Source organism: Myotis davidii, unplaced genomic scaffold, assembly GCF_000327345.1.
Source record: "Myotis davidii unplaced genomic scaffold, ASM32734v1 scaffold1017, whole genome shotgun sequence".
NCBI lineage: Eukaryota > Metazoa > Chordata > Mammalia > Chiroptera > Vespertilionidae > Myotis > Myotis davidii.
In genome coordinates, this window is record NW_006288361.1 from 6756 (window position 1) to 32450 (window position 25695).

At 44.9% G+C, this 25695-nt stretch overlaps 1 protein-coding gene and 1 long non-coding RNA gene across 2 annotated transcripts in view; one reads left to right on the forward strand and one right to left on the reverse strand.

The window, feature by feature from the left end:
* The first annotated feature begins 3910 nt into the window (after positions 1–3910).
* LOC107182552 overlaps positions 3911–25695 on the forward strand; it is a 22822-nt gene continuing 1037 nt past the window's right edge. Inside the window, exons 1-2 of the long non-coding RNA XR_001513265.1 lie at positions 3911–3922; positions 22566–22570. This is a non-coding gene — a long non-coding RNA (uncharacterized LOC107182552). The remainder of the gene's footprint in view (positions 3923–22565; positions 22571–25695) is intronic.
* DDX47 (DEAD-box helicase 47) overlaps positions 21405–25695 on the reverse strand; it is a 13246-nt gene continuing 8955 nt past the window's right edge. Inside the window, exons 10-12 of the mRNA XM_006760213.2 lie at positions 24572–24642; positions 23318–23447; positions 21405–21975 (exon numbers count right to left, since the gene is read on the reverse strand). Coding sequence (XP_006760276.1) covers positions 21844–21975; positions 23318–23447; positions 24572–24642 — 333 coding nt within the window. The 3' untranslated portion in view covers positions 21405–21843. The remainder of the gene's footprint in view (positions 21976–23317; positions 23448–24571; positions 24643–25695) is intronic.

Consider the following 25695-nt stretch of genomic DNA (forward strand, 5'->3'; position numbering starts at 1 on the left):
AAGTATTAGTAAGGCAGGCATGGAAGGAAATGCAAGGTTTGGTTTCATTTGCAACCTGCAGGTGTCTTCTTATAAACCCTTGATCAAGTTATCAGGTTCGTTCACTTGTCCATCTTTTGCAAGATTGTTTCTATTGGCAAGTATCCTTACTCACTCAGTTGGATTTAGCACAATAGTTTAGATAAAGCACCTACTGTGTGAGAGCATTGAACTAGTCTTGCAACACAATGATCTCTATACAAAGGAGACTTCTACACTCCCAACACCACAGAAAGTTCATGAATGAATGGCTCTACATATTTTTCAGGGGAAATTTTTCATATCTTTCTGAGATTATCACATTTCTTTAACTCACTAGAAGTTGAGAAATCTGCTTTACAGATTTAAGTTATAAAATAATCTCCCTGATGTTAAGATAGTTTGTAAAAGGAATAAACATAAAAATAGAACTAATATATAAACATATAGAAAAATCAAGACCCACTGTGTTACCATCTGCTATGGAGGCATGCCATGAAGGACAGAAGGACCCTCTGCCCACCTTCACTGTCCTCTGGTCATGTAGCATCAATCAAGACTCAAACAAAAGGAGTGGTTGTCTAAGCTACCCTACCTAAGGCACTTGACTAAGTTGGAAGATCCAGGAACTGACGATCTCTTATTTAGCCCTGAGTGAAGGGAGTCATCAAGATAAACAATTTTAAACACACACACACACACACACACACACACACACACAGTAGTTCCGCTTTATTTGTGGGGAATTCATTCCAAAACCCCCAGTGGATGCCTGAATCCTGAATCCTCTCTCAGCATATTAGTACAATTTTTTTTTCTTATTTTCCTATATGTACATAACTTTTCACTTAAAGGAAGCACTTTATGGCTTCTCTGGCGTATTGCCAACATCACTGCTCTTGCACTTTGGGGCCATTATTAAGCTTTATTTGTGGGGAATTCATTCCAAAACCCCCAGTGGATGCCTGAATCCTGAATCCTCCAAGAGTATCGAACCCTATAAAAAAATTTATATATAGACAGTCAGTTTGATGACTGAGATGGCTACTAAGTGACTAAGAGGGTGGGGCAGGTGGCACATACACTGGACGAAGGGATGATTCACCACCCAGGGTGGGACAGAGAGGAAAGGCACCAGTTTTCAGCGCATTACTCAAAACAGTGCACAACTTAAAACGGATGAATTGTTTACTCCTGGAATTTTTTATTTAATATTTTCAGACTGCCCGTTGACTGCGGGAACTGAAACTGCAGAAAGCAACAACATGGATCAGAGGGACTCCTGCATACATATATTCATATTGTAATGTAAAACAACAGGCATCCGGGTTCACCATCTGGTTCATTCATTCGTGCATTCAATCAACACTTATCATCCTACCTAGAACCAGGCTCTGGAGTTAAGGATGTAAGTACAGTAGGTCCTGTCCTTAAGGTCCTCACTGTCTAATAGGAGAAACAGACATATAAGCACATGATTACAACACAGTGAGTTAAGTGCAAAGAAGTAGATAAACGGAATTCAAAAGAAAGAGGGCAATTTCTCTTGGATAAAGCAGGAGAGATTTCACAGTAGGAGTGACTGACAACCTTAATCTTCAGAATAAGTTTAGATCAGACACAACAAAGAAGACACGTAACACCTGCTGTCCTCTGAGGGTTGCCTTCCATTTCTGCACACATTGGCTCAACAGACGCTGACCCACACTGAGTACTAAGCACTGACTTCGCAGCCTGCGACTCCTCAGAGGGCAGCAATGCAGTCGAAACACCAGCGGTGTGCCCTGCCCCCTTCTCTGAGTGAGAAAGATAATTTGCATTGCAAACACCCCAGCTCAGGTGGAGGGCACTTTGTGGGCAGGGGTTCCTGAGCTCAGGCACATTATAAGACAAATTCAAGTCTACCCCCATCTCTGGAGAAGCGAAAGCCAGCCTTTGACAGGAGCTATGTCAGGGAGGTCCATCTGGGATTCTGATCTACACACAGGAACAGGGGAGATGCTGCACCAGAAAGCCAGAGAAGGAAAATGGAAAGACCTGCAAAATACATTCCCACTGTTTGCCTGTTGTTGCCTTGGGAAGGTCCTTTGAGGAAGGAACCCAGGGGCCTGAGACAGGGTATTTGACGAGTGATTGGCAGAGCACCCTGCAGTGTCCAATGTTGTATTATTGCTACTCTTTCATGATTCTGTCACTAACCTTTCTTTTTTTAAAAATATTTGTATTGATTTCAGAGAGGAAGGGAGAAGGAGAGAGAGATAGAAACATCAATGATGAGAGAAAAATCATTGATCGGCTACCTCCTGATGCCCCCAACTGGGGATCGAGCACGCAACCCGGGTATGTGCCCTTGACCAGAATCGAACCTGGGACTCTTCAGTCCGCAGGCTGATGCTCTATCCATTCAGCCAAACTAGCTAGGGCCTGCCTCCAGTCTTTCAATGGCCAATAGCCTTGGCTACCATCCACTGCGCTGTGAGAAGGCCACGCACACCTTATTCGCAGGTAATTCTCACAACAGCCCCGTGAAGTGGACGTCAATTGTATCCCCACTTTACAGGGAGGAAACTGAGGCTTCATAAAGTTAAATAATGGGCTCAAGGCCACAGACCTGGCCAGGGGGAAGCCAGGACCAGCCTCAATCCCTTGACCATGTTGAGGTTGATGATTACTCTCTCAAGGGTTTCTGTGGATTGAGACTAAATCTCTGCAGAGGAAAGCCAGAAGGGAGGCCCAGCACAGCAGGTTTGAAGCCTTCCTGCCGCCCACGCCCCCTCCTCCCCTACTCCCACCCTCCCACCCCCAGGGCAGGAGGTCTGAAGGCTGCTTGCTCACCTGGCCTCCAACCTCCTCCCACAGGGCTTTCAAAGAAGCTGGGAAGTAAGATTTCTCCTCTTACAAGGTGTCGGAAGGATGCTAACACTTTGAGGGGAGTAGAGGCGCCTATGAGATTCCACTCTGAGAGGGGACAGACCAACCTAGGCTTCGCAGGGAGGCAGTGCTGCCCGGAACCAAAGTGAGCTTTGTCGTTGGCTTTTTATTCATTTCACACTTAGTTAATAATCATGTATTGAGCACCGGATTCTATGCTAGGCCCTGGGGGTGACCAAGATGAAAATAAAACCGAAAGCATGGCCCTTGCCCTTAGAAAAGGTAATAGCCTAAGTAGAGGAAACAAGTGGGTAAACAGGTGCTTCAATGTAGGAAGTGCTGAAAAGGAGAAGCAGTAAAACTCATAACTGGGTTTCAGTTCTGGGTGGTTTTGGCACATAAGTGCTGTAGAGTTACTTACAAAGTATAAGCTTCCGTTTCCTCAGCAGTAGAGTTTGGACAATAGGACCTACCTCTTAGGCGTGTTGGAAAGAGTCAACCACAAATGTATGTGAAATGTTTAACTAGGGACCATTCGTGCTTAGCTCCTGGATAAGAGCCAATCTTTACAACCTTAAGCAGGTGACTTAACTCTTTCCTCCTAACCTTCCCAATCTATAATTTAGGGCTAACAGATCTTCCACATTTCTGGATCTGTCAATCAACAGAGGTTGCCCAAAAACTCTGACAGGTGTTGTGGGAGCAAAGGAGGACTCAGCACTCAGAGGACTTCCAGAAAAGATGCTAAGAGTAGCATCCTGTTGGGAGAACAACATACACAGCAGGTGAGTAAGTGCTGAGTTATATGGTGCCTACTCTTCCTCTTCAAAGGTTGGAGGTGAGAGTGGGCGTGACCCACAGGGCTGGGAGAGTAAAGAGAGGCTCCCGCAGAGGTGGGACCTGAGCCTTGAAGAACTTGTAGGACTCTATTGACATAGGACTCTATCATCCCATATGGAATTAGGAACAAGCATGGGGTGTTGAAGGACAAGAGAAGAAATTAGAGTGGATCCTGTCAGCGTTCATTTAGAATGTCATCTTAGACCTTCACGGTCTCCTAATTCAGTGGATGACAACAACACCAAGCTCATTCTTTGCCCACAGTCTCAGCAGCCACCCTTGTTCCCTCAAATGTCTCAAGAGCCCACGCCCCCAGGTAGCAGCCTGGAGTCCCCTGCTCCCAGCTATTCCCAGACCTTCTAAGAACTGTGGGCTCCATGACCAACCTGTGTCTACAGAGAATGTTTGAGAAACACAACTTGAAAGGCAAAGGGTGCACCAACAGAGTAGCCAACCAGATCTTAACTGGTGTTTTACATGCCAAATAAACCAGAAAAGGCAAATAACACTCCCAGTGTGACCCAAAGGAGAACAGACGAGGCGGTTATGATAGATGGGGTGTGACCCTTCCAGTAGAGCTGGAAGGCGAAAAAAAAACTCTCCTTCAAAGAAAATCGCTCACCTTGCCCAGTTTCTTTTGGGAGCAGTGATTTATGGGAGTGTACCTGTTATTAGCAATTGCCGGCATAAGCAACGAAAAGGGAGACCATACCTCCCAACTGAACTATCCCTGCCCAGTTACTTTAACTACTTATCTGTCTGCATCAAATAGCACATATTAAACGCCTGCCTAAATAAACAAGTAAAAAAAGGTTAATTTCCTGGCAGGAAATTCCTGTGTAATTAGTCAGCAGCTCAGTCCCTGCTCTGTCACTAACCAGCACTGTGTCCTTTAGCAGTTCCACGTCTCTCCATCCCCATTCCCATAACCTTAGGCCAGGCCACTGTGTCCCTCTCTTGGACCACATCAGCTTCTAACTGATCTCTGTCTCTGGTTTTTCTCCTCTCCCAATTATTCCCCACTCTGGGGACCTCCAATATAGAGAACTTCCTGAAATCCCAAATCTGGTCAACTCTCTCCTCCTTAAAATCTGCCACATCTCTTCCTTTACTCTAGGACCAAATCCAAACGCCTTTGTAAAACTTCCAAAGTCGTGCTCTGGCCCCTGCTTACTGTTCCACACTCATGTCTTACCCTTTCCAATCCAGAGTCCTATGTTCCAGCCATATTAACTACCCAGATTTGCCTGTAAAATACTAATAGTTTGCTCGGTACCAGATATTGTTCTAAAGAACTCTTCATGCTTTAACTAATTTAATTTTTATAATGCTACTAAATAATAAGTGATGATCTCCATTTCACAGATGAGGAAACCCAGATGCAGAAAGGTTAAGTATTATCCAAATTATCCGGCAATAAATAGTAGAACCTGAATACACCATGTTCATCATCCCCTCAAGCCCTCTCTTATCCCCAAGTCTTTGCACAGCGGGTTCCCTCTGCCTGGAAGATGATTTCCTCTCTCATCCTTTGTCTTCTACCCCCTTTCTTCACTTGGCGAACTCCTACTCTTCCTCTGAGAGTCCCCATGTATACAGTGCCTCCTCTGAGCTTTCCCTCCGTAGACTGCCCTCTCCCCTCAGTGAGAGTTAATCTCCAAGGATGGTCCCCAATGGGTGATGCCTCCAACACTCATGCCATCACATAGCTGCCTCACATGCTGACTCTCAGCTGGCCCTGTGACTCACAACAGACGATGGCAGATGTAATACTGAGTAACTTCTGGGCCCAGGTCATAAAAAGCCTGGCAGCTTCCACCCAAGTCTCTGTGAATGCTCACTCTGGGGCAGATCAGACACTATGTAAGAAGTTCCTCATGCTGCGAAGAAGCCAAGGTAGCCACATGGAAGACTAAGTGGGGATAGATGTCCAGCCAATCTTTAGCCATTCCAGCCACCCAAGAGCCATGCACCAGCTACGTGATAAAGAAGTCATCTCGGATGTTCAAACAACAGCAGCCCCAGCCACCACCTGACTACAACTGTATGAGGGACCCAAGAGGGGAACCATACAGCTAAGTTCAGTCAGTCCACTGAACTGTGATTTATTCTTTTAAGCCACTAATCTTTAGGGTAGTTTTGTTTAGCGGTGATAAGTAACAAACTTATTTGTATGTGTTCTCACAATGGGAATATGGTGGTGAACAACAGAGTGTATCTACCCTCAAGGATGCCCTAGTCTAATGGAAAAGACCGCCAAGCAAGTACAACACGGTGTGATGAGCTTGAGTGGTGGGGGAAGGGTGAGGGAATGGCTGTCCAGGCCTTGGCACACCAAGTTGAGAGTTAACAAAGGAACACATCATAGTGCAGTGATAAAAGCATGAGCATTTGAGTCAGATGGAGTTCTTTGAATCCTGGTCCTGCACTTGCTTTGTAAGTGACTTAAGGAAAATTTCTCAAACACTCTGAGCATCAGAGTAAGACAGGGATAACAAAGTTTAGTTTAGAGGATAGTTGTAAGAATTAATTACATATTTGTAATGTTTATCACATAGCCTACTACATGGTAACATTCTACATATAACATATACTAAATCACATGTGACTAAATATATTTATAGTTAATTACAGAAAAAGAATATTGCCCTACAGTAACTTGGGCTTGTCAAAAGTCATGTCAAATGAACACAGCAGAAAATTTCCTCTAGACCTGTGAATTTATCTCCATGTTGTATATTTTATGACTAAATCATTAGTTATATTTCGCATACTTGAAAGACCATACCTTTGGGAGAGAATTAGGAGGGGGATTATTCCTTTTACAGGGTGTTCCCAAAATGTATAGACACTGTATGTAACAGCTGATACATCAATTTTGAAAATGAAATGTATTTTAATAAACCCTGCCTTTATAATTATTCAAAGTGTATGTATACATTTTTTGAGATACCCTATACTTTGGTGTATACTAAACAGGAGACTGGACTGGCCACTCCTTGAGGGTTCACCCATGTTGATACCAGCACCTGGTACATAGTAGCTGCTTACTCAGAATGAGTTGAATGAATGAATGACTGAACAGGACTCACAATAAATGACAACATTCAAAGGGCCAGAACGAGGCTGAGCGTTTTATCTAAATTATCTCATTTCCTTCCACAACCCCCTATGATACAGGTGATGCCATTATTTCAGGTTGAAACCACTCTTCAGCATTCAACACCTCGTAAACGCCCAGAAGCTGCCCCAAGGATACAGTCTTGAGATAGAAATGGAATGTTGAGACCATCTGGACTGCAGTACGTGACTGACCCCAGGTAACGCCCCCTGGGTACATGACTAAACCCAGTTAGGGTCTCCATATAAACTTCTAAAATTTGGCAGGCAGGCAGGGGAAACTACTCATCTTGCCCCAGCCCAAGACAGCTGGAGAAAAGTTCCCTTGTTTATTAAACTTGCCACCTGCCAATCTGGATTGCTCTGCCCCTTTCTTCTGTCTCTCCTTAGTTTCAGATTACACCTGGGAAGACCCCAAGAAACTTGTGACCTAACAATTGGTGAGTCATCCAGGAGACCAAAGAAATGGGTCTTGGGAAAGAGACACCCTGGGGGAAATCCCGAGTTGGCCACTATGTCTACGTGGGGAGTGGTGATCAATATGTTAGATGTGTATACACTGTCATACACTGTCACCTGAGTATGGGGATCCCCTGAAAATGCCGGCTGACTTAATGGGCTTGTTTGAGAAACTGAGCATAACACACTGTGGCAAAGAAGGGGAGTGCAAGGCAGTGCAGTGGCCTCTACTGTGGACAGATCAGCTGATCACAAAGCCCAAATAGTGGGTGACACTGCAGTTAGAGAGGGCATGGGGGAGCGGACTCATTTATGGATAATAAGAAACATTATAACCTGATGAACAAAAAGATAGAGACAGAGGCAGAGCAGCATCAAACAGACTGTCAAATTACAGCAGGAAGGCTGGGGAGTGTTGGAGGCGGGGGGTAAGAGATCAACCGAAGGACTTGTATGCATGCATATAAGCATACCCAGTGGACACAGGACCCTGGGGGGAGGGAGGGCCGTGAGGGCAGGTGACAGGGGGGTAGGGGAAGCCAGGGGAAGGTCAATGGGGGAAAAAAGGAGACAAATGTACTACTATTTGTAATACTTTAAACAATAAAATAAAAAAATTTTAAAAAGATATAAAGCTAAATCCACACAAGCTGCTGTGGATTAAGGCCTACTGAGGCTCTGCCTGTGACAGCCTGATTGGGACCCTAAGAGGTGGAATCCATGGGAAAGTGAGGAGAGTGAAGGGGAGGGTGTTATGGTGATGAACAGGGAAACAGAAACAGATTAAGTGTCTCATGCAGTCCCATACAAAGAACATTTTTAAACAAAATTATTCCAAAACACCTAGGAGAAAGTTTACATTCTTTCTTTATCACTTAAAGTTTTAAATCTTATCAGATCCTTGAAATGTAAACACCCAGGAGCTAACCAAACCATTGCCCACAGACAGTAAAGGAAAAAGGCCTTTTAAAAATGCATACTGCTGTGGAGTGTTCACTTGTCAAATGGATTTGTGAAAGAGCTAAGGTTTTTTACAAAACTACTAAAAATAATAAGGATATACCAACAAAGAAAAGAAAGAAAAAGACCATACAGGGTGGAGGAGAAGTATGTTTACAGTTGTGAGTATATGAAACACAGTTTATTCTTGTATTATTTATTTTCTACATGAACAACTCTAAACCTACTTTTGCTCCACCCTGTATATAGAAAGTAGGATGTGTGTTCTCCGTAAAGGCAGGTATGAAAAAAACAGATGGAATTTTGTCAAGGGAGTGTTGTGGAGGTAAGGGGCCACTATGGGAAGTGGCCACTGGTCTGGTCATAAATTCCAAACTGGCAGGTCATGGTGGGTAGTCCCACCCCAGGCACATAACTTCTTTATTGAAAGATTTATCTTTGCCGTAAGCAAGTCCTGTCCATTGTTCCTGTGTATCTAGGTTAACACACCTTTGGAATAAGGGTAACCACCCTCAAGAAAGCACATAATCTTGTTAGCCATCCTGTAATCCAATAACCTTGGTTTCAGTCCCTTCCTTAATTTCAAATGCACAAAAGAGGCTGTAAAATGTATTCTCTGAAACATCTGAGATCTTGTTCCAGGCATGTGTCATCATCAATTTAACTCAAACAAATTCTGGCAAAAATCCTCTACAGGTTTGGGTGATGTCTCTTATGATGACATAAGGAAAAATATAAAGAAGATTTATTGTTTGGTCAAAGAAAAATGTCATTTTATCCTGAAGTATAATGATTGTTTCAAAATAAGAAAGGAAAGATAGAACAAAAGCTGGGATGTCTGTGAAAGCTGCAGGTTTGAGGAAGTTGCGGAAGGCTCGCTGAAAAGGGATCTTGAGTGAAGAACTTTGTGTGGCCAAGCCGCCTAAGTTGGAATAGATAACTCAGTCAATTGCTACATTTTGTGCTTGTATGTGAACTCTCACCACATCTTTAACTGTGGCCATTTTTAAGCCTGTTGTCCCTTAAGAGTGTTACTGTTTTGCTCTGATGCGTTTGCAAAAGTGTTTCTGCCAAGGTGCTTCACCTTCAAGGAGATTCATGGAAAGACAAGTACAGGTTTCTGATAAGTAAGATCAATTTGCCTTCATGTGGGAGGGGCAACAATGAGCTTTTCAATTGCTTCCCCCAGGCCCCCTGCACAGCACACAATAGGTCATGGACGGTAGCTGAGACCTGTCCCTGCCCTCCCTTCCCCACGTCGGTAAAATGAGTCCGTTGTATTGATGACATATGTTAACATGTGACTTGCCTCTGCTGCAGGACACTCTGCAGACTTTATGGGAACATCTACCAGTGGGCTGAATGAACCGAGTGGTTTGGCCAGTGATCACTCATGAGTCCTGGCTGTTAACCCGTTGCACTGACAGTTGGGCTGTTTTGAAGGGATGAACCCGAGGGCTTGTACAATGGGAAGGTGATGAGTGGATGGCCATGAGTAGGTCCTTTGGGGGCCATGGATGTGTGGAGGGATATTTGAGTTCACCTGCAAGAAGTTAAGATAGTCCAGAACTGTCTTCCACATCCTGGCTCAAAATACGGCTGGCCAGTGTGGTTTAGTGGTTGAGCGTTGACCTATGAACCAGGACGTCATGGCTCGGTTTCAGGCTCGATCCCCAGTTGGGGGTGTGCAGGAGGCAGCTGATCAATGATTTTCTCTCATCATTGATGTTTGTATCTATCTCCTCCTCTCCCTTCCTCTCCAATAAAAAATATATATCTATATATATAAAAGCCCGAGCGACTGTTTGATCGGTAGCTAGTAACTGACTGTTTAGTAAATATAGCACATTGAGTGCACAGAAACAGTAGCCACTGCAATACCAGAATGAGAAGGCATATTGGCAAAGATGCTGGCTTGCATAGGTGAAGAGGCAGAAGAGGAAAGCGGGCAGAGAAAATAGCATGTACAGAAGCCCTGTGGCAGGCAGGAGCTCGGGGACTGAAAAAAGGCCAGTGGGGGAGGAAGGACAAGTGGAAGAGTTGCTGGAGAGGCTAAAGGGACCACACAGAGCCTTGTAGGCCATGCTGAGTGGCTTTGTCTTTCTCTAAAAAACAATGGGAAGACACTAAAGGGTGGTAGGTGAGTGGGTTGGTTGTCTTTTTGAGAGTTGACAAGGGCTGCTTCACCTAGTGGGGAACTCTGGAAAAAGCAAAACTAGTGACAAGTATCTCCTTGGACTGGCACAGTCTGCCGCCTCTAACAATAAGGAAAGGTAAGGGTGCAGGGAGCGTAAACACCCCTGTGGCATTGCCCACACAGCAGTCATGCCATTGAAGTCATACAGAAAACATGGTCCACCCTTGGTCTGAGCAGGACCTTCCCCATTCCTTCACGGTCTCTCCTGTGCCTCACTACAGGGAGCGGGCACTGCCCAAGTCAAGCAAGGTTGTGTCTGTCCCACCCAGCTGGAGGTTTGAGGCAAATCACCTGAATTTGCTATTTCCTAATTTGAAAAAGCAGAGGTTGAAAAAGGGGGACTGTCACCAGAAATCTACACTTCCGCCGTGCAGAAGTGAGCCATGGCGGCTCTCCGTAGCAACCTCCTCTCAGCTGCGGGGACGGGGTGAGATGGTGCGGTGCATTTCCTGGGTCTTCCTGGCCTCCGCACTCCCACTGCATCCCCGTAGCTAGTGACTCGGGTTAATGCTGTGCTTTGTACAGTCCCTTGTGCATTTTGGCATCGGATGAAAGTTAACTTAGAAAACCTCAGTGTGGCCTCACTGCTTATTTTGGCTTCCATCTTGCAGAAGAGATCTTCATTGTATGCCTAAGTATTTTTCCCAAATCAGGGGATGAAAAGAAAAGCGAGCCGAAGCACTCCAAGCTGAACTGACAGAGAGGTGGAGGAAGAGATTAAATGAGGCTTGTCAGCAGCAGCTTAGGGAATTCTTCCAAAGGAAGGTGGGAGGGTCACCACACACCATTTGACATGGTAGTAGTCTCAGGTTCAGGTTCAACTCCAACCAAACCCGTCTGATTTACAAGGCGTGGCAAAAGAAGATGCCGCCTACAGGATGACCAGAATTAAAAATAACAATATGAATTTATAATTTTTTCTTGTCTTAAAAAACACACACACACAAAAGAAAAGGTGAAATAATAGAAACGCAAAGCAAATGGGCACAAGGAAACTTTTTGGGTGGATTTTTTTGCTATGTAAATGACATCTCGGTAAGCTGTTAAAGCCCTAGCTGGTTTGGCTCAGCCTGTGGACTGAAGGGTCCCAGGTTCGATTCCGATCAAGGGCACATGCCTGAGTTTGGGCTTAATCCCCAGTAGGAGGCATGTAGGAGGCAGTCAATCAATGATTCTCTCTCATCATTGATGTTTCTATCTCTCTCTCCCTCTCCCTTCCTCTCTGAAATCAATAAAAATATTTTTTTTAAAAAAATAAGCTGTTAAACATTTCTTTTAATTAAAAAAAAAAAACCTGGCGCTGGCTGGTTTGGCAGAGTGGATAGCTCATTGGCCCACAGACTGAAGGGTCTTGGGTTCAATTCCAGTCAAGGGCACGTACCTCCATTGCAGGTTCAGTCTCCCGCCCCAGTCAGAGCATGTGTGGGAGGCAACCCATCAATGTGTCTCTCTCACATCCATGTTTCTTTCTCTCTGTCTTTCCCTTTCCCTTCCACTCTAAAAATCAATGAAAAAATATCCTCAGGTGAGGATTAACAATAAATAAATAAATACATAAATAAATAAATACATAAATAAATAAATCTATCTGACCCTGGCTGGTGTGGCTTGTTAGTTGGGCGCTGTCCCATGCACTGAAGGGTTGCCAGTTCGATTCCCAGTCAGGGCACATATCCAGGTTTTGGGCTCGATCTCCATTGCAGGGCATGCAGGAGGCAGCCAATGAATAATTCTCTCTCATCATTGATGTTTCTATCTCTCTCTTCCTCTCCCTTCCTCTCTGAAATCCATAAAAAGTTTTTTTTAAAGAAATCCACTTTAAATATAAAGATACAATAAAAGTGGTGGAGAAGGGGAAAAAAATACATCAAATCAACAACCTAACTTTACAACTTAAGTAAGGAACTAGAAAATAAAACAACCTAAACCTACAATGACTTCCCACCTTAATCCCATTAGGACAGCAGTTCTTAACCTGTGGGTCTCGACCCCTTTGGGGGTTGAATGACCCTTTCACAGGGGTCGCCGAAGACCATCAGAAAACATATATATAATTACATATTGTTTTGTGATTGATCACTATGCTTTAATTATGTTCAATTTGTAACAATGAAATTGGGGTCACCACAACATGAGGGACTGTATTAAAGGGTTGCGGCATTAGGAAGGGTGAGAACTACTGCATTAGGATAACTACTATTAACAAAACACAACAACAGCATTGCAAGGATGTAGAGAAACTGGAACCCTTGTGCACTGTTAGTGAGAAGGGAATATGGTACAGCTGTTATAGAAACATTTGTTGCTTTCTCAAAAAATTAAAAATAGAATTCATAGGATCCAGCAATTCCACTTTGAGGTATATACCCAAAAGAATTGAAAGCAAGGTCTCGAAGAGATCATTTGAACACCCATTTTCATAGCAGCCTTACTCACAAGAGATATAACATTGAAGCAACCTAAGAGTGAATAGATAAGCAAAATGTGGTCTTTACATACAATGACTATTCTCCAGGCATAAAAAGGAAATCCTGCAATATGCTACAACATGGATAAACCTTGAGGACATTATGCTAAGTGAAATAAGCCAGTCACAAAAAGACAACCGCTGTTGGATTTCCTCTCCCGCTCCTTTATTCTGTCCCTGCACCCTCCCCAGGTGATCAACCCAGAGGTGGGTTCCTCTTCTCTCATGCCCACATAAACTTCTTAGCCTGAGTCCTTCCTTGTGGGGCTTGCTGCCTCCTCCCAGGCTCCTCCTGGTGATCACATGTGAATTGGAGGTCACCTGGACAAAGATGCTAAAGAAGTGAGGCATGATGTGTGACTTACCCATACTTCTTCCAAGATACAACTTGGTTAAGGACAACACTAGCATTGCCTAAGGAAATTAGTTAGGCTAACCAGGGTTACCTAAAACACATTTTTGTCCCCCCAAATCTTCCACCACTATTCTCAGAAAGGAGACATCAGTCTCTAAGATGTTAGTTCTGAAAAGCAAGCACCTTTTCCTTGGGCAGGTATTATAAACAAAATTCCACTACAACTTTTTTGAAGAATAGGAGAAGTCTACTTTAGTGTATCTCTTTAAGTAGCTATAACCATTGGAACACATTTTAAAACATACACAAACCTACGCATTGCCAAGCACATACAAACCGATAAACATACTCGTAGTTCCTTTAAGTATCCTCAAAGGGAAAATGAACAATCTGTTTGATCACTAACATCCCCTCAAACCCTAAAATTCTTTTTTTTAAATATATTTTTATTGATTTCAGAGAGGAAGGGAAAGGGAGACAGAGATAGAAACATCAATGCTGAGAGACAATCATTGATTGGCTGCCTCCTATGGGGGAGCCCACAACCTGGGCTTGTGCCCTGATCGAGACTTAAACCATGAGCTCTTGGTTCATAGGTTGAAGCTCAACCACTGAGCCATACCAGCCAACAAACCCTAAAATTCTGATATTGTGTGAAGTTTTACATGAACGTTATGGCAGAGTCCAAAGGTCAAACTTACACATTTCCCAGAGACTTGGTGAAAATAGAGAACTACGGTGAAGCAGGGAATCCTTCCCCCTCATCCAGGCCTCTGAATTCCACCAAAACCAATGAAATGAAAACAGAAGCACGGATTAACGATGATGTGACCAAATCTCTATGCATTTTGTTGGCATGAGCTCACCCTGCAGAGTTCCTGAATACCCTTGGGTAAACGTAGGAAATCACTGAAGATGCAGAATAAGGAATGACCAGGTTTTAAAATATCACAAACAAGCTTTTCAATGTTTCCTCAAGCCCTAACCGGTTTGGCTCAGTGGATAGAGCACTGGCCTGTGGACTGAAGGGTCCCAGGTTCGATTCCAGTCAAGGGCATGTACCTTGATTGAGGGTATATTCCCAGTAGGGGTTGTGCAGGAGGCAACTGATCGATGTTTCTCTCATGGATGTTTCTAATTCTCTATCCCTCTCCCTTCCTCTCTGTAAAAAATCAATAAAATATATTTTTTTAAAAAACTATATGGCAAGCACCTAGCAAATGCCTCCTGCACAGCAAGGTCTCCACAGCCTCATTGTAAAGAATCACAAACAAACCATCACAAATGTGCAAACAGAAATATATAAGAAACCTTCTCATGGTCCCTACTCTGTTGACCACCCAGAAGACACAATGGTGGTTGGAAGTCAGCACTGAATTTAACAGTTTGGGTTACAGCAGTGATGGTGAACCTATGACGTGTGTCAGAGGTGACACGCAAACTCATTTTTTTGGTTGATTTTTCTTTGCTAAATGGCATTGAAATATCCTATCTAATAATAGAGAAACATGGTAATTGGCGTACGACCACTACCCTTCCCATTGGTTAATCAGGGAGATATGCAAATTAACTGCCAACTAAGATGGCGGTTAATTTGCATATGTAGACACAATGTGGGAGGCGAAAGGGAGAGGACGGAAGAAGCCCCCTGCCGGTGATCCAAAACCCAGGGGGGAGCTAAGAGCCGGGGGGCAGGGGTCCCGGGGGGCAGGGCCCCCAGCCGTGATCAGAGAACTGGGCGCCTTTGCCACCCTGACCAGTGATCGCGGGAAGCAGGGGTGGAGCCTACAATGGGAGCTGGGCAGGGGCGGAGCCGGAAGTCAGGGGAGCTAGGGGTTCTTTGCCCAGGCCTAAAGCCTTGGCCAAAGACATTAGGCCTGGGCGGGGGTGGAGCCTGCAATCCAGGGAGCTGGGGGTCCCCTGCCCAGGCCTCATGCCTCTGGCTAAGGCATGAGGCCTGGGCAGGGGCAGAGCCTGCAACCGCGGGGAGCGGGGGGTCCTCTGCCCAGGCCTAAGGCCTCGGTCAGAGGCATTAGGTCTAGGCAGGGGCAGGGCAGGAGATCGCAGTGAGCTGGGGGCCCCCTGCCCAGGCCTAATGCCGTGGCCAGAGGCATTAGGCCTGGGCAAGGGCAGGGCTTGCAACCGCGGGGAGCTGGGGGTCCTCTGCCCAGGCCTAAGGCCTCGGTCAGAGGCATTAGGTCTAGGCAGGGGCAGGGCAGGAGATCGCAGTGAGCTGGGGGCCCCCTGCCCAGGCCTAATCCCTCTGGCCAAGGCATTAGCCCTGGGCAGGGGCGGAGCCTGCAACCATGGGGAGCTGGGGGTCTCCTGCCCAGGACTAATGCCTCGGTCGGGGGCATTAGTCCTGGGCGGGGGCGGAGCCTGCAACCATGGGGAGCTGGGGGTCTCCTGCCCAGGACTAATGCCTCGGTCGGGGGCATTAGTCCTGGGCGGGGGCGGAGCCTGCAACCATGGGGAGCTGGGGGTCTCCTGCCCAGGACTAATGCCTCGGTCGGGGGCATTAGTCCTGGGCGGGGGCGGAGCCTGCAACCATGGGGAGCTGGGGGTCTCCTGCCCAGGACTAATGCCTCGGTCGGGGGCATTAGTCCTGGGCGGGGGCGGAGCCTGCAACCATGGGGAGCTGGGGGTCTCCTGCCCAGGACTAATGCCTCGGTCGGGGGCATTAGTCCTGGGCGGGGGCGGAGCCTGCAACCATGGGGAGCTGGGGGTCTCCTGCCCAGGACTAATGCCTCGGTCGGGGGCATTAGTCCTGGGCGGGGGCGGAGCCTGCAACCATGGGGAGCTGGGGGTCTCCTGCCCAGGACTAATGCCTCGGTCGGGGGCATTAGTCCTGGGCGGGGGCGGAGCCTGCAACCATGGGGAGCTGGGGGTCTCCTGCCCAGGACTAATGCCTCGGTCGGGGGCATTAGTCCTGGGCGGGGGCGGAGCCTGCAACCATGGGGAGCTGGGGGTCTCCTGCCCAGGACTAATGCCTCGGTCGGGGGCATTAGTCCTGGGCGGGGGCGGAGCCTGCAACCATGGGGAGCTGGGGGTCTCCTGCCCAGGACTAATGCCTCGGTCGGGGGCATTAGTCCTGGGCGGGGGCGGAGCCTGCAACCATGGGGAGCTGGGGGTCCCCTGCCCAGGCCTGAAGCCTGGGCCAGAGGCGTCAGGCCTGGGCGGGGTGTGGAGCCAGCTATGGGAGGGAGATGGAGGTCCCCTGCCCAGGCCTGATACCTCTGGCAGAGGCATCAGGCCTGGGCAAGGGGCCAATCTGGCAATCGGAGGGTGATGGGGGTCAACGCCTCTGGCCAAGGGGTCAGGCCTGAGCAAGGGTGGAGCCTGTGATCGGGGGAGATGGGGTTCCCCTGCCCAGGCCTGAAGCCTGGGCCAGAGGCATCAAGCCTGGGGCGGGGGTGGGTGGGGTACCAAGCCACAGATTGGTGTGAAATACAGAGGAAGCACCTTTTCTGACCACTCATTGGTTAAGCTCCCTGTATGCCACTGGTAATATTCTTAGTAATTTGGCTAATAAGAATCCAAAACACTCCTGGTGAAAAAAACGAAGGTCCACTGCTGGAGGGCTAAGAAATGTCATATCCTGCCCTAGCCACTTTGGCTCAGTGGATAATGCCTTGGCCTGCTAATGGCAGGGTCTGGGTTCAATTCTGACCAAGGGCATATACCTAGGTTGCAGGATCCTCCCTGGCCGGGGCCCAGGTCAGGGCTCATGCAGGTGGCAACCAATCAAAGTGTTCCTCTCATTTTGATGTCTCTCTCTGTCTTTCCCTTTCTCTTTCACATTCTCTAAAAATCAATGGAAACATATCCTCAGGTGAGGATAAAAAAATAATAAAGAAATTATTATTATATGAAAGACACATCTTGAAAATGCCTAAAAAAAGTTGTAATTTTTTCATGGGATGGGACTGGAGTCCGTGTTGATGAAAAAACCTTGCTGGCTGTGGTGACTGGCAGTGGCTGCAGCAGCGGGGTGATGGGGCTGGTGCCTTCCTCTGATCAGCCCAGTCGCCTCCCACAAAGGGAGGCCCCCACTGCACAGTGCACGAATTTCGTGCACTGGGCCCCTAGTATAAAATAAGTATCAAAAATATAAATCTCTGTTTTACTATGGTTGTAAATATCAAAAAATTTCTATATGTGACACGGCACCAGAGTTAAGTTAGGGTGTTTCAAAATGCTGACACGCTGAGCTCAAAAGGTTCTCCATCACTGTGTTAGAGTGTCCAAGAGGTCAGGAATTGAGCAGGAGTACACTCCTCCCCCAAAAGGAATGTTGGGAGAGAGAGCCAACATAGAAATCAGAGTGGAGTTAACCGTCTAGTCCAATATTTCTGCCCATCCCATATGACTGCTGCTACTCGTACTCTTTTGGAACCAGAGTGACAATTCCCCACCACTTGCTGCTGGAAGACATGCCTAGGACAGGATGAACAAACAAGTGGCTCACCAGCTTATTTGACGGAGGACTATGGGTAAAGCTTACTCGATGGAGTAAGAGAGATACAATTTACATTCATAAACACAAACAACATATACTTGGATAAGCAGTAACAGTACTCCTAGGTTACGGGGGGGAGGGGGGAAGGACATGAACAGTGAACAGAGGGCAATGACTTAACCAGAATTCCAGAAGGAAAGGCAGACTTTTAGAAAGAAAAAGCTGCTTGTAAGCAGAAAGGGAGGAAACGCAGACTGGGGCTGTGAAGAAGAGATAATAGTGGAATGCAACTTGTTCTTACTACATCTGAACTTCGGTTTCCCAGTCCCCATCTTCTGGGCCAGCCTAGCAGATCTTCTTGAAGGCTGACACCCTTCAGATACCTCTAGGTAGCTCCCATACGCACTCTGACTCCCACCCCTTTGTCTCTGTGGGCCAAACACTGCACAAAGAGTCCTTTTAATGAGTCCCTGTGTTGCAGTCACTGCTCAGAATGAAAACTCCTTCCCATTCAGGGATATCTTTTCTCCCTTCTGCCATCTACTGGTGGAACTGAACATATATTCCCTCACCTGACTGTTCCTGATTTGCAAATAGGTTGGAGTCCAAAAGCTCATTATTTAATACTTGTTATGTGGAAGACATTTTTCCAAAGGAAAAAATATGTATGGTTCCATCTTTCCTTCATCAAATAAGCATTTAATGAATAACATAATATGAAAGTATACACATATAAACACAGTATATATAATATAGAGGCTTCAAATTTTTACTTAACTCCTTATCAGCTATACAACCTAGACAAGCCACTTAGCCAGTCTTCATCTGTAGTAATCGTAATAATAGTGATAAATATAGTGGCTAACATTATTAATCACTATGATGAGCCATAGTATACTCATGTAAACCCCACAACCCTGTAAGGTAGGCACATTACATAAGATCTATGGCTCTTCAGATAAGGAGACTGGAACATGGAAAGGGTGAATACCTCGCCCATGGTCTCACAGCTCATAAGAAGCAGACCTGACAGTCTGACTACACAGTCATAACAGGAACGATAACCACCTTTCAGGATTGTTCAAGGACTTAGATGCAACACAGGTAAAGCTGCTGACACACAGCACCTTTTAAAAACAACAGCTATTGATCATTCACTGGGGGTTGGGCCCTGCAAGATCGTAAAGCTGCATCCACATCCATGAATGAGCCATGGTCCCTGCCCTCTAGGCAAGCACAATTACAACACAGTGCTAAGACCGAGTTCAGCAAAGACAGATTCGGACTTTTTTTTTTTTTAACTTTCTTCGGCATAGTCTTCCTAGTACCTGGCACAGTGGCGAGGATATAGCAAGCACTGGGAAGGAACAGAATTTTTAAAATAAAATAAAATTAGGTTCAAGACTCTGAGTCAGACAGGATAGATGCCCTTAATTCCCATATTAGCAAGTGAGAGAGACCGAGGTTCAGGACCTACCAAAGATCACACAGCAAGAGCTAGTGGGAGCGACTACTTTTACCAACTTCATTGCACTCCCCCATCCCTCTGCTTTCTTCCAGGCCCCCACGTGGCATCCAGAGGTTAATGAAGGTAATACTTTGAGGGTATCAGGTGGGTGGATGGCTATAAGCAGATAAAAACTTCAATAAGAGCAGACATTGGGGACCACATCACAGAGATTACACGGTCTCTAATGGGCCCATTTTCTTCCTGTCTCTCTTCCACTTGGCACAAATCAGCTCTTTACTCTAGGTGAGACTGTTGAGGGCTATTTCCCAGAGTTCAAGTTTCTACAGTTATTTTTAGCTGGAATTTTACTGCATACCTGGGACAGGTGAGGCATGAAAAGGAATGTGGGTGTGGGTAACCCTTGAATCTCTAGTGCCAGGGTCTGGGTCTCTTGTCATTCCAGCCGAAGAGGGGTGACTCACACCCTGATTTATTATCTGCACTAAGGCTAGGTTTCACCTTAAGAAATATGTGGATTAAAACCTCCTGTATATTCTCTAATTTTGTATTCAAGTCTTTGTGTGTGTTTGCTCTTTGGAACATGCTTTCTTGGATGTTACTTTGTTACCTGCTTTTGATAACTTGGAATGCCTTCATTTTCTGTAACCAATATCACAGCCTGTGGTTCTTTCTAGTCCCATTTCCCAGGCCTTTGAGGGACCTGGGGCAGATTAGAGTACCTGATTTACATTTTTTGCAGGTGAGAAGCTACCTGGAAAACACTCTGGCTGTAAGCTGGATGTCTTGATAGTCAGCCAAGTTCTAGGATATTCATTACATTGTTTAAGGACTAAGAAAGAATCGTGATCTATGCGTCCACACCCCTTCTGGCCACCACTAGAATGCCCTCAGAGTGCCCGAAATTCCAGAGTGCCTGGGATTCTGAGCCTGCTTGAAGCTTGGAATGGCTTCTCCAACTGACCCCTTCATAAGACAGAGGTATTTTCCTCATCTCACGTTAGCTCTGTACAGAAGAGGTAAAACCAGGCTCACTAGGATCATGAAGTCATGACACCGTAAAGCTATAAAAAGTGGTTTTATGATTCAGCTGAGAAATAGAGAACTTTTTCTCTGGGCCAGCATTCCATGACTATTGAGATACGCCCTTTAAAGGTCTTAAAAGTCAGGTGAGGTGTGTTTGTTTGCAGTTGGGAGAGGTGGAGAGGTTGGTCAGTTGGTTGAAGCTGTTTCTTAAATCAGGAAAACAGAACTAAAGAATTACACCAAGAAGGGAACAGAACAAAGGCCACAGACCTCCCTCCCCATTCCTTAACTAGAGCCACTGGTAACCTGACTGCAAAGACAATTTACATTTCATTTAAAGAAAGTCGTTTTAAACCCCTAAACTTCTACCCATCCCACCATTTCTGAAGACCTACCTCCTGTCTCTTCTAATCAACTCTTACCACTTCTATTTCACAATGCAATCTTAAACCCTAAGGAACATAGCAGTCCAGAAAGAGTTTGTAATGGATTGACTAGTGTACCCCAAAAAATTCATGTCTACCTGGAACCCCAGAACATGTGACCATTATTTGGAAAGAGGGTCTTTGCAGGTAAAAAGTTGATCCTTGAACACAAGAGTTAATAATTTAACAATCCTTCCCCTGCCCTATGCAGTTGAAAATCTGCATATAATTTAAAATATATTTTTATTGATTTCAGAAAGGGAGAGGGAGAAATAGAAACATCGATGATGAGAATCATTGATTGGCTGCCTCCTGCACGCCCCCTACTGGGGATCGAGCCCGCAACTGGGCATGTGCCCTTGACCTGAATCAAACCCAGAACCCTTCAGTCCGCAGGTCGATGCTCTACCCACTGAGCAAACCGGCCAGGGCTGCATATAATTTTTGACTCCCCCCAAAAAATAACTAGAATTGCCCCTAAGTATCCATGAGGGATTAATTCCAGGGCCCCCTGCAGATACCAAAATCTGCAGATACCAAAATCTTCCCAAATCCCTTATATAAAGTAGCGTAAAACAATGCATAGTGAGTTTTCCACATCTGCAGATTCCCAACCACGTTTAACTTAAGAACCACCAATAAATTTGCCATGTAACTGCCACTGTTAGTTTCTTACCTATGAGCAAGATCTTCTTAAATCTATGTCCTTTAACTTATAAAGGTCTTCAAGAAGTTTCAATCTTTAAAAAATAATATTTAAATTTATTATTTCACATGAGGTCTAACGAAGCACAAGCTGAGATTGCTTATGTATCCTAGGTATCCCCATTCTACAGATGCAGAAGCGTCTTTACAATTCCAGGTCAAGTGCTGCATCACATAGTCCTTGACTTGCAGCTGAGAAAGCAACAGGTCTGTGTGAAGTGACAGAAGGGCACATCCTACTCCTGTCATGAGCAGGAACCAAAGTGGAAGAACAGTAAAACCTGTACAAAACATTCTGCAGTCATGACACTCCAACACATAGAAAGGAGAGTAAGTACTGAAGCAGCTGAGCAGATTCTGGACATAATTCTGACAGACTTCGGTCTGAAGAACTCTACTGCAGGAGGTTTCTTTCTCTTCCTCAATCCCCTTTCACACAACCGAAAGCAGAAATCAAGTCTTTATAAAAGAGACTAACGGCCTTTCCGTTTCTTCATTTTCCCTCCTGCCACCTTGTTCCTGACACCCATAGCACCCTCCGTATCATCATTGTCCCCAGCATCCTCCCGTGTACGTTTCTTCTTTTCTCCATGCTCCCTCAGCTCCTGCAAAACAGAAAGGATAGGACTGAAAATGAACCACTGCCACTGAAGATTAACACATCCTGGTCTCTCCTCCGTAAAATCAAACAATGAGTAACTTCCTAAAGTTTCACATTAGCAAGGAAATAAGACCAAAATCCCGATATACAAAAATGTTAACCTTATTAACAATCAAAGATACAAATTCAAATAATAAGCTATTATTTTCACATGGCAGACTAGCAAAGATTTTAGAGAATGGTAATATCTAGTAGTCAAAATGTGAGGACATTCACATATACTTTCACTGACAGTGTAAACTGCTATAGCTTTTCTACAGGGCAATGCAGCATTCCATGTGAATTCAAATTTTAACTGTATACTCCTCAGCCCAACTGTTCTAGGATTATTCTAAGGAAACAAGACAAGTACGTAAAATTGTACATACTAGGATGTTCAACCGTGCTAGTTAAGATAGAAAAAATTACAAAAAGCCTAAATACATATCAATGTAAATCATGTTACATATGCATAACAATTCTTTGCAGCCATGAAGAAATGATCACATGAATCTAATTTGCTGAAATCAAAAAATATTAATCATATACAATTAGATAAAGTCTAATTATGGCTAAGAAAAGAAAAACTGCCAACGGTTTCCTATGGTTCTCTGTGGGGGGTGGCTTATACGTTCCATTTACTATTTGAATCCTTTCTGTATTTTCTGAATTTCCCCCTCCCAATGCACATGTCAACAAAAATATCAAAGAATTCTATTTTGAAAGAAAAATAAAACCAAGTCCACACTTCAGCTACTCGAGGCACCCCACGGGCGAAGTTCCTCTGTCCCTCAGGCTAGAATTCCAGGGAGCAGATGACACTTGCAAGGATTCTCCTTTAGAATCTTCTCATCTCCACTGCTACTGTTACTGCTACTACTGGCAACTATGCAGTTTATATTAGCTTACCTGGTGCTCACAGAATCCTGTAAGGTATTCAAGGTAAGCATTACTCCCTAAATTAGGATAGTAACTGCTTGGTGAGGAACTGCTTCTGAGAAATCAGTCACAACTGGGACATCTGATCTCAAGTTCTAAGGCTTTCCTGCCACATGTGAAACATGAACAGAGGCTGAGACTGTGGTCACTGTGGTCAGACTGAGTCTGAATCCTGATTCAACCACTTAGTTGCATGGTTTAATGATGGACCTACCATCTCTAAGCTTTAGCATGCTTAGAAATGCATTTATTCTTAAATTCAGAATACATTACCCAGCTCCTACATTTTATTATGAGGACTAATAAAATATCTAGCACATAGTTAATATCATTTGCAAAGAAGTTGGTAAAAAAAATAAGTTGCATACCATTCGGGCAAACCTTTGGGCTTCAGTCACACGTTCTGTCAGCATCATAACCTCATCATCCTGTGTTGGAAAGACAGGCAGTTTCTTTCCAATTAAGTGTTCTATGCGCTGGAAGAGTTCCACATCATACCTGAGAAAGAAACATTGGCATGGTTTTGGTGGACTGACAATGTAAACGTCAGCCCATTCCAAAATACGTATTACATTACATGATGCAACAGGAGCCACAGTGTTAAACAATACTGAATCTACTGGTCCTTTTCAGAATACTAACTAAATGCAATATTCTGTGCATAGCCCAGGGGTGGGCAAACTTTTTGACTCGAGGGCCACAATGGGTTCTTAAACTGGACCGGAGGGCCGGAACAAAAGCATGGATGGAGTGTTTGTGTGAACTAATATAAATTCAAAGTAAACATCATTACATAAAAGGGTACGGTCTTTTTGTTTTTTAGTTTTATTCATTTCAAATGGGCCGGATCTGGCCCGCGGGCCGTAGTTTGCCCACGGCTGGCATAGCCCATTAGAAAATCCCCCAATACAGTCTTTACTCCCAGAAAAGCACCGGGTTCATAAAATTTTTCCTTTAAAAATAAAATCAGAAATAGTTATTCTAATTCTGTGAGGTGAGGGGAGGTCAGTGCTCTCTGGCTCTAGCAGTTAAAGACCGGTTTAGCTCAGTGGAGAGAGCATCGGCCTGTGGACCGAAAGGTCCCAGGTTCAATTCCGGTCAAGGGCATGTACCTGGGTTGCAGGCACATCCCCAGTAGGAGGTATGCAGGAGGCAGCTGATCAATGTTACTCTCTCATCGATGTTTCTAACTCTCTATCCCTCTCCCTTCCTCTCTGTAAAAAAATCAATAAAATATATTAAAAACATTAAACTTTAAAAAAAGAAATAATAGGGTGGTTTTTGTCCTTCTATATACTAAATACTATACTAGCCCTTGTAGACAACATCTCCAATCTCATTAAAGCCTTGCAGTATTAACTTAGGGGCCAGTGAATTCTTTGCTGTGGGGCTTCCTTTGCAGCGTGGGATGCTTAGCAGCATTCCTGGCCTCTTCCCCCAGGTGGCACTGTGACAAACTGATGTTTTCAGACTTTTCCACAGGCAGGCATTATTTCCATTTTACGAACGATGAAACTGGGAGCAGGGAGGTTAAGTAACCGGTAGAGTCAGGTTCCAAGTCGGTCTGCTCCCAAGCTCTGCTTTTTTCTCAACACTGCTCTGCCCCAACACAATTCACTTACTGTGTGACAAAGGTAATAGACTTTCCGGAGCGCCCAGCTCGAGCTGTTCGACCTACTCGATGGATGTAATCCTGAAACAAAAAGGGTAAATGAATTTGAGTTACATGTAGTATAAATAAAAACTATGCAAGTAAGGTCTTACTGCAAACCTCTGAAAGAAAACAAATTAGTATTGGAACATGGAAAATGGGTTTAAAATTCTGTTGAGATAAATCTGCATCACCTTTTTTATTCTCACAACACAAACTGACCCCATTTTTCCTTTCTTTTATAGAAAGACAAATCTACAAAGCTATCTACATGGTCACTGAGCATATTCACATGGTGCAGAGAAAACAGCATTGGTTCTAGAGGGAGACCTGAGTCACAGCTCTGGTTTTACCACCTACCAGCTGCACAACAGCCTGTAAATCACATAACCTGTCTGAACCTTGACTTCTTACCCATAAAACAGGGATAGAAGGCATGCCCAAACTCACAGTGACTGTGAAAATCAAATGAGACAGCACCTTGTCTACAGCAGTTAAATATATAGCCAAGAGGTACGAGTTGGTCTCAACCAGGGAGGATTTTGTCCTCCCCAGGGAATATTTAGAAAAATCTGAAAACTTATCTGCTTGTCATAGTGTCACCTGAGGGTAAAGGCCAGGAATTCTGCTAAGCATCCTACACTACAAAGGACAGCCCCCACAACAAAGAATTCACTGGCCCCAAATGTTAACAGTGTCCAGACTGAGAAACCCAGATACACTAAGGACCACAAGCTGTCACTTCTAAAAAAATGAGACTGACAAAGATCAGCACACTGCATCTGCCCCTCTGACTGTGATCATTACTTAACGCCTCTCTCTGGCTACCTTCATTCACCTTTATTAATAGTGTATCTGCAGGCAGGTGCAAAATGGTAAGAATGAATAAATCAGGAGCTTTCCTAGTTTTTGACACTTAACTAATCATGGACCAAAGAAAGAAAAAGAAAATACAGTAAACATTTCATTAAGAAATATACTCTGGCCCAGCTGTGGCTCAGTGGTTGAGCGTCAACCTATGAACCAGGAGGTCACAGTTCAATTCCTGGTCAGGGCACATGCTCGGGTTGCAGGCTCAATCCCCAGTGTGGGGTG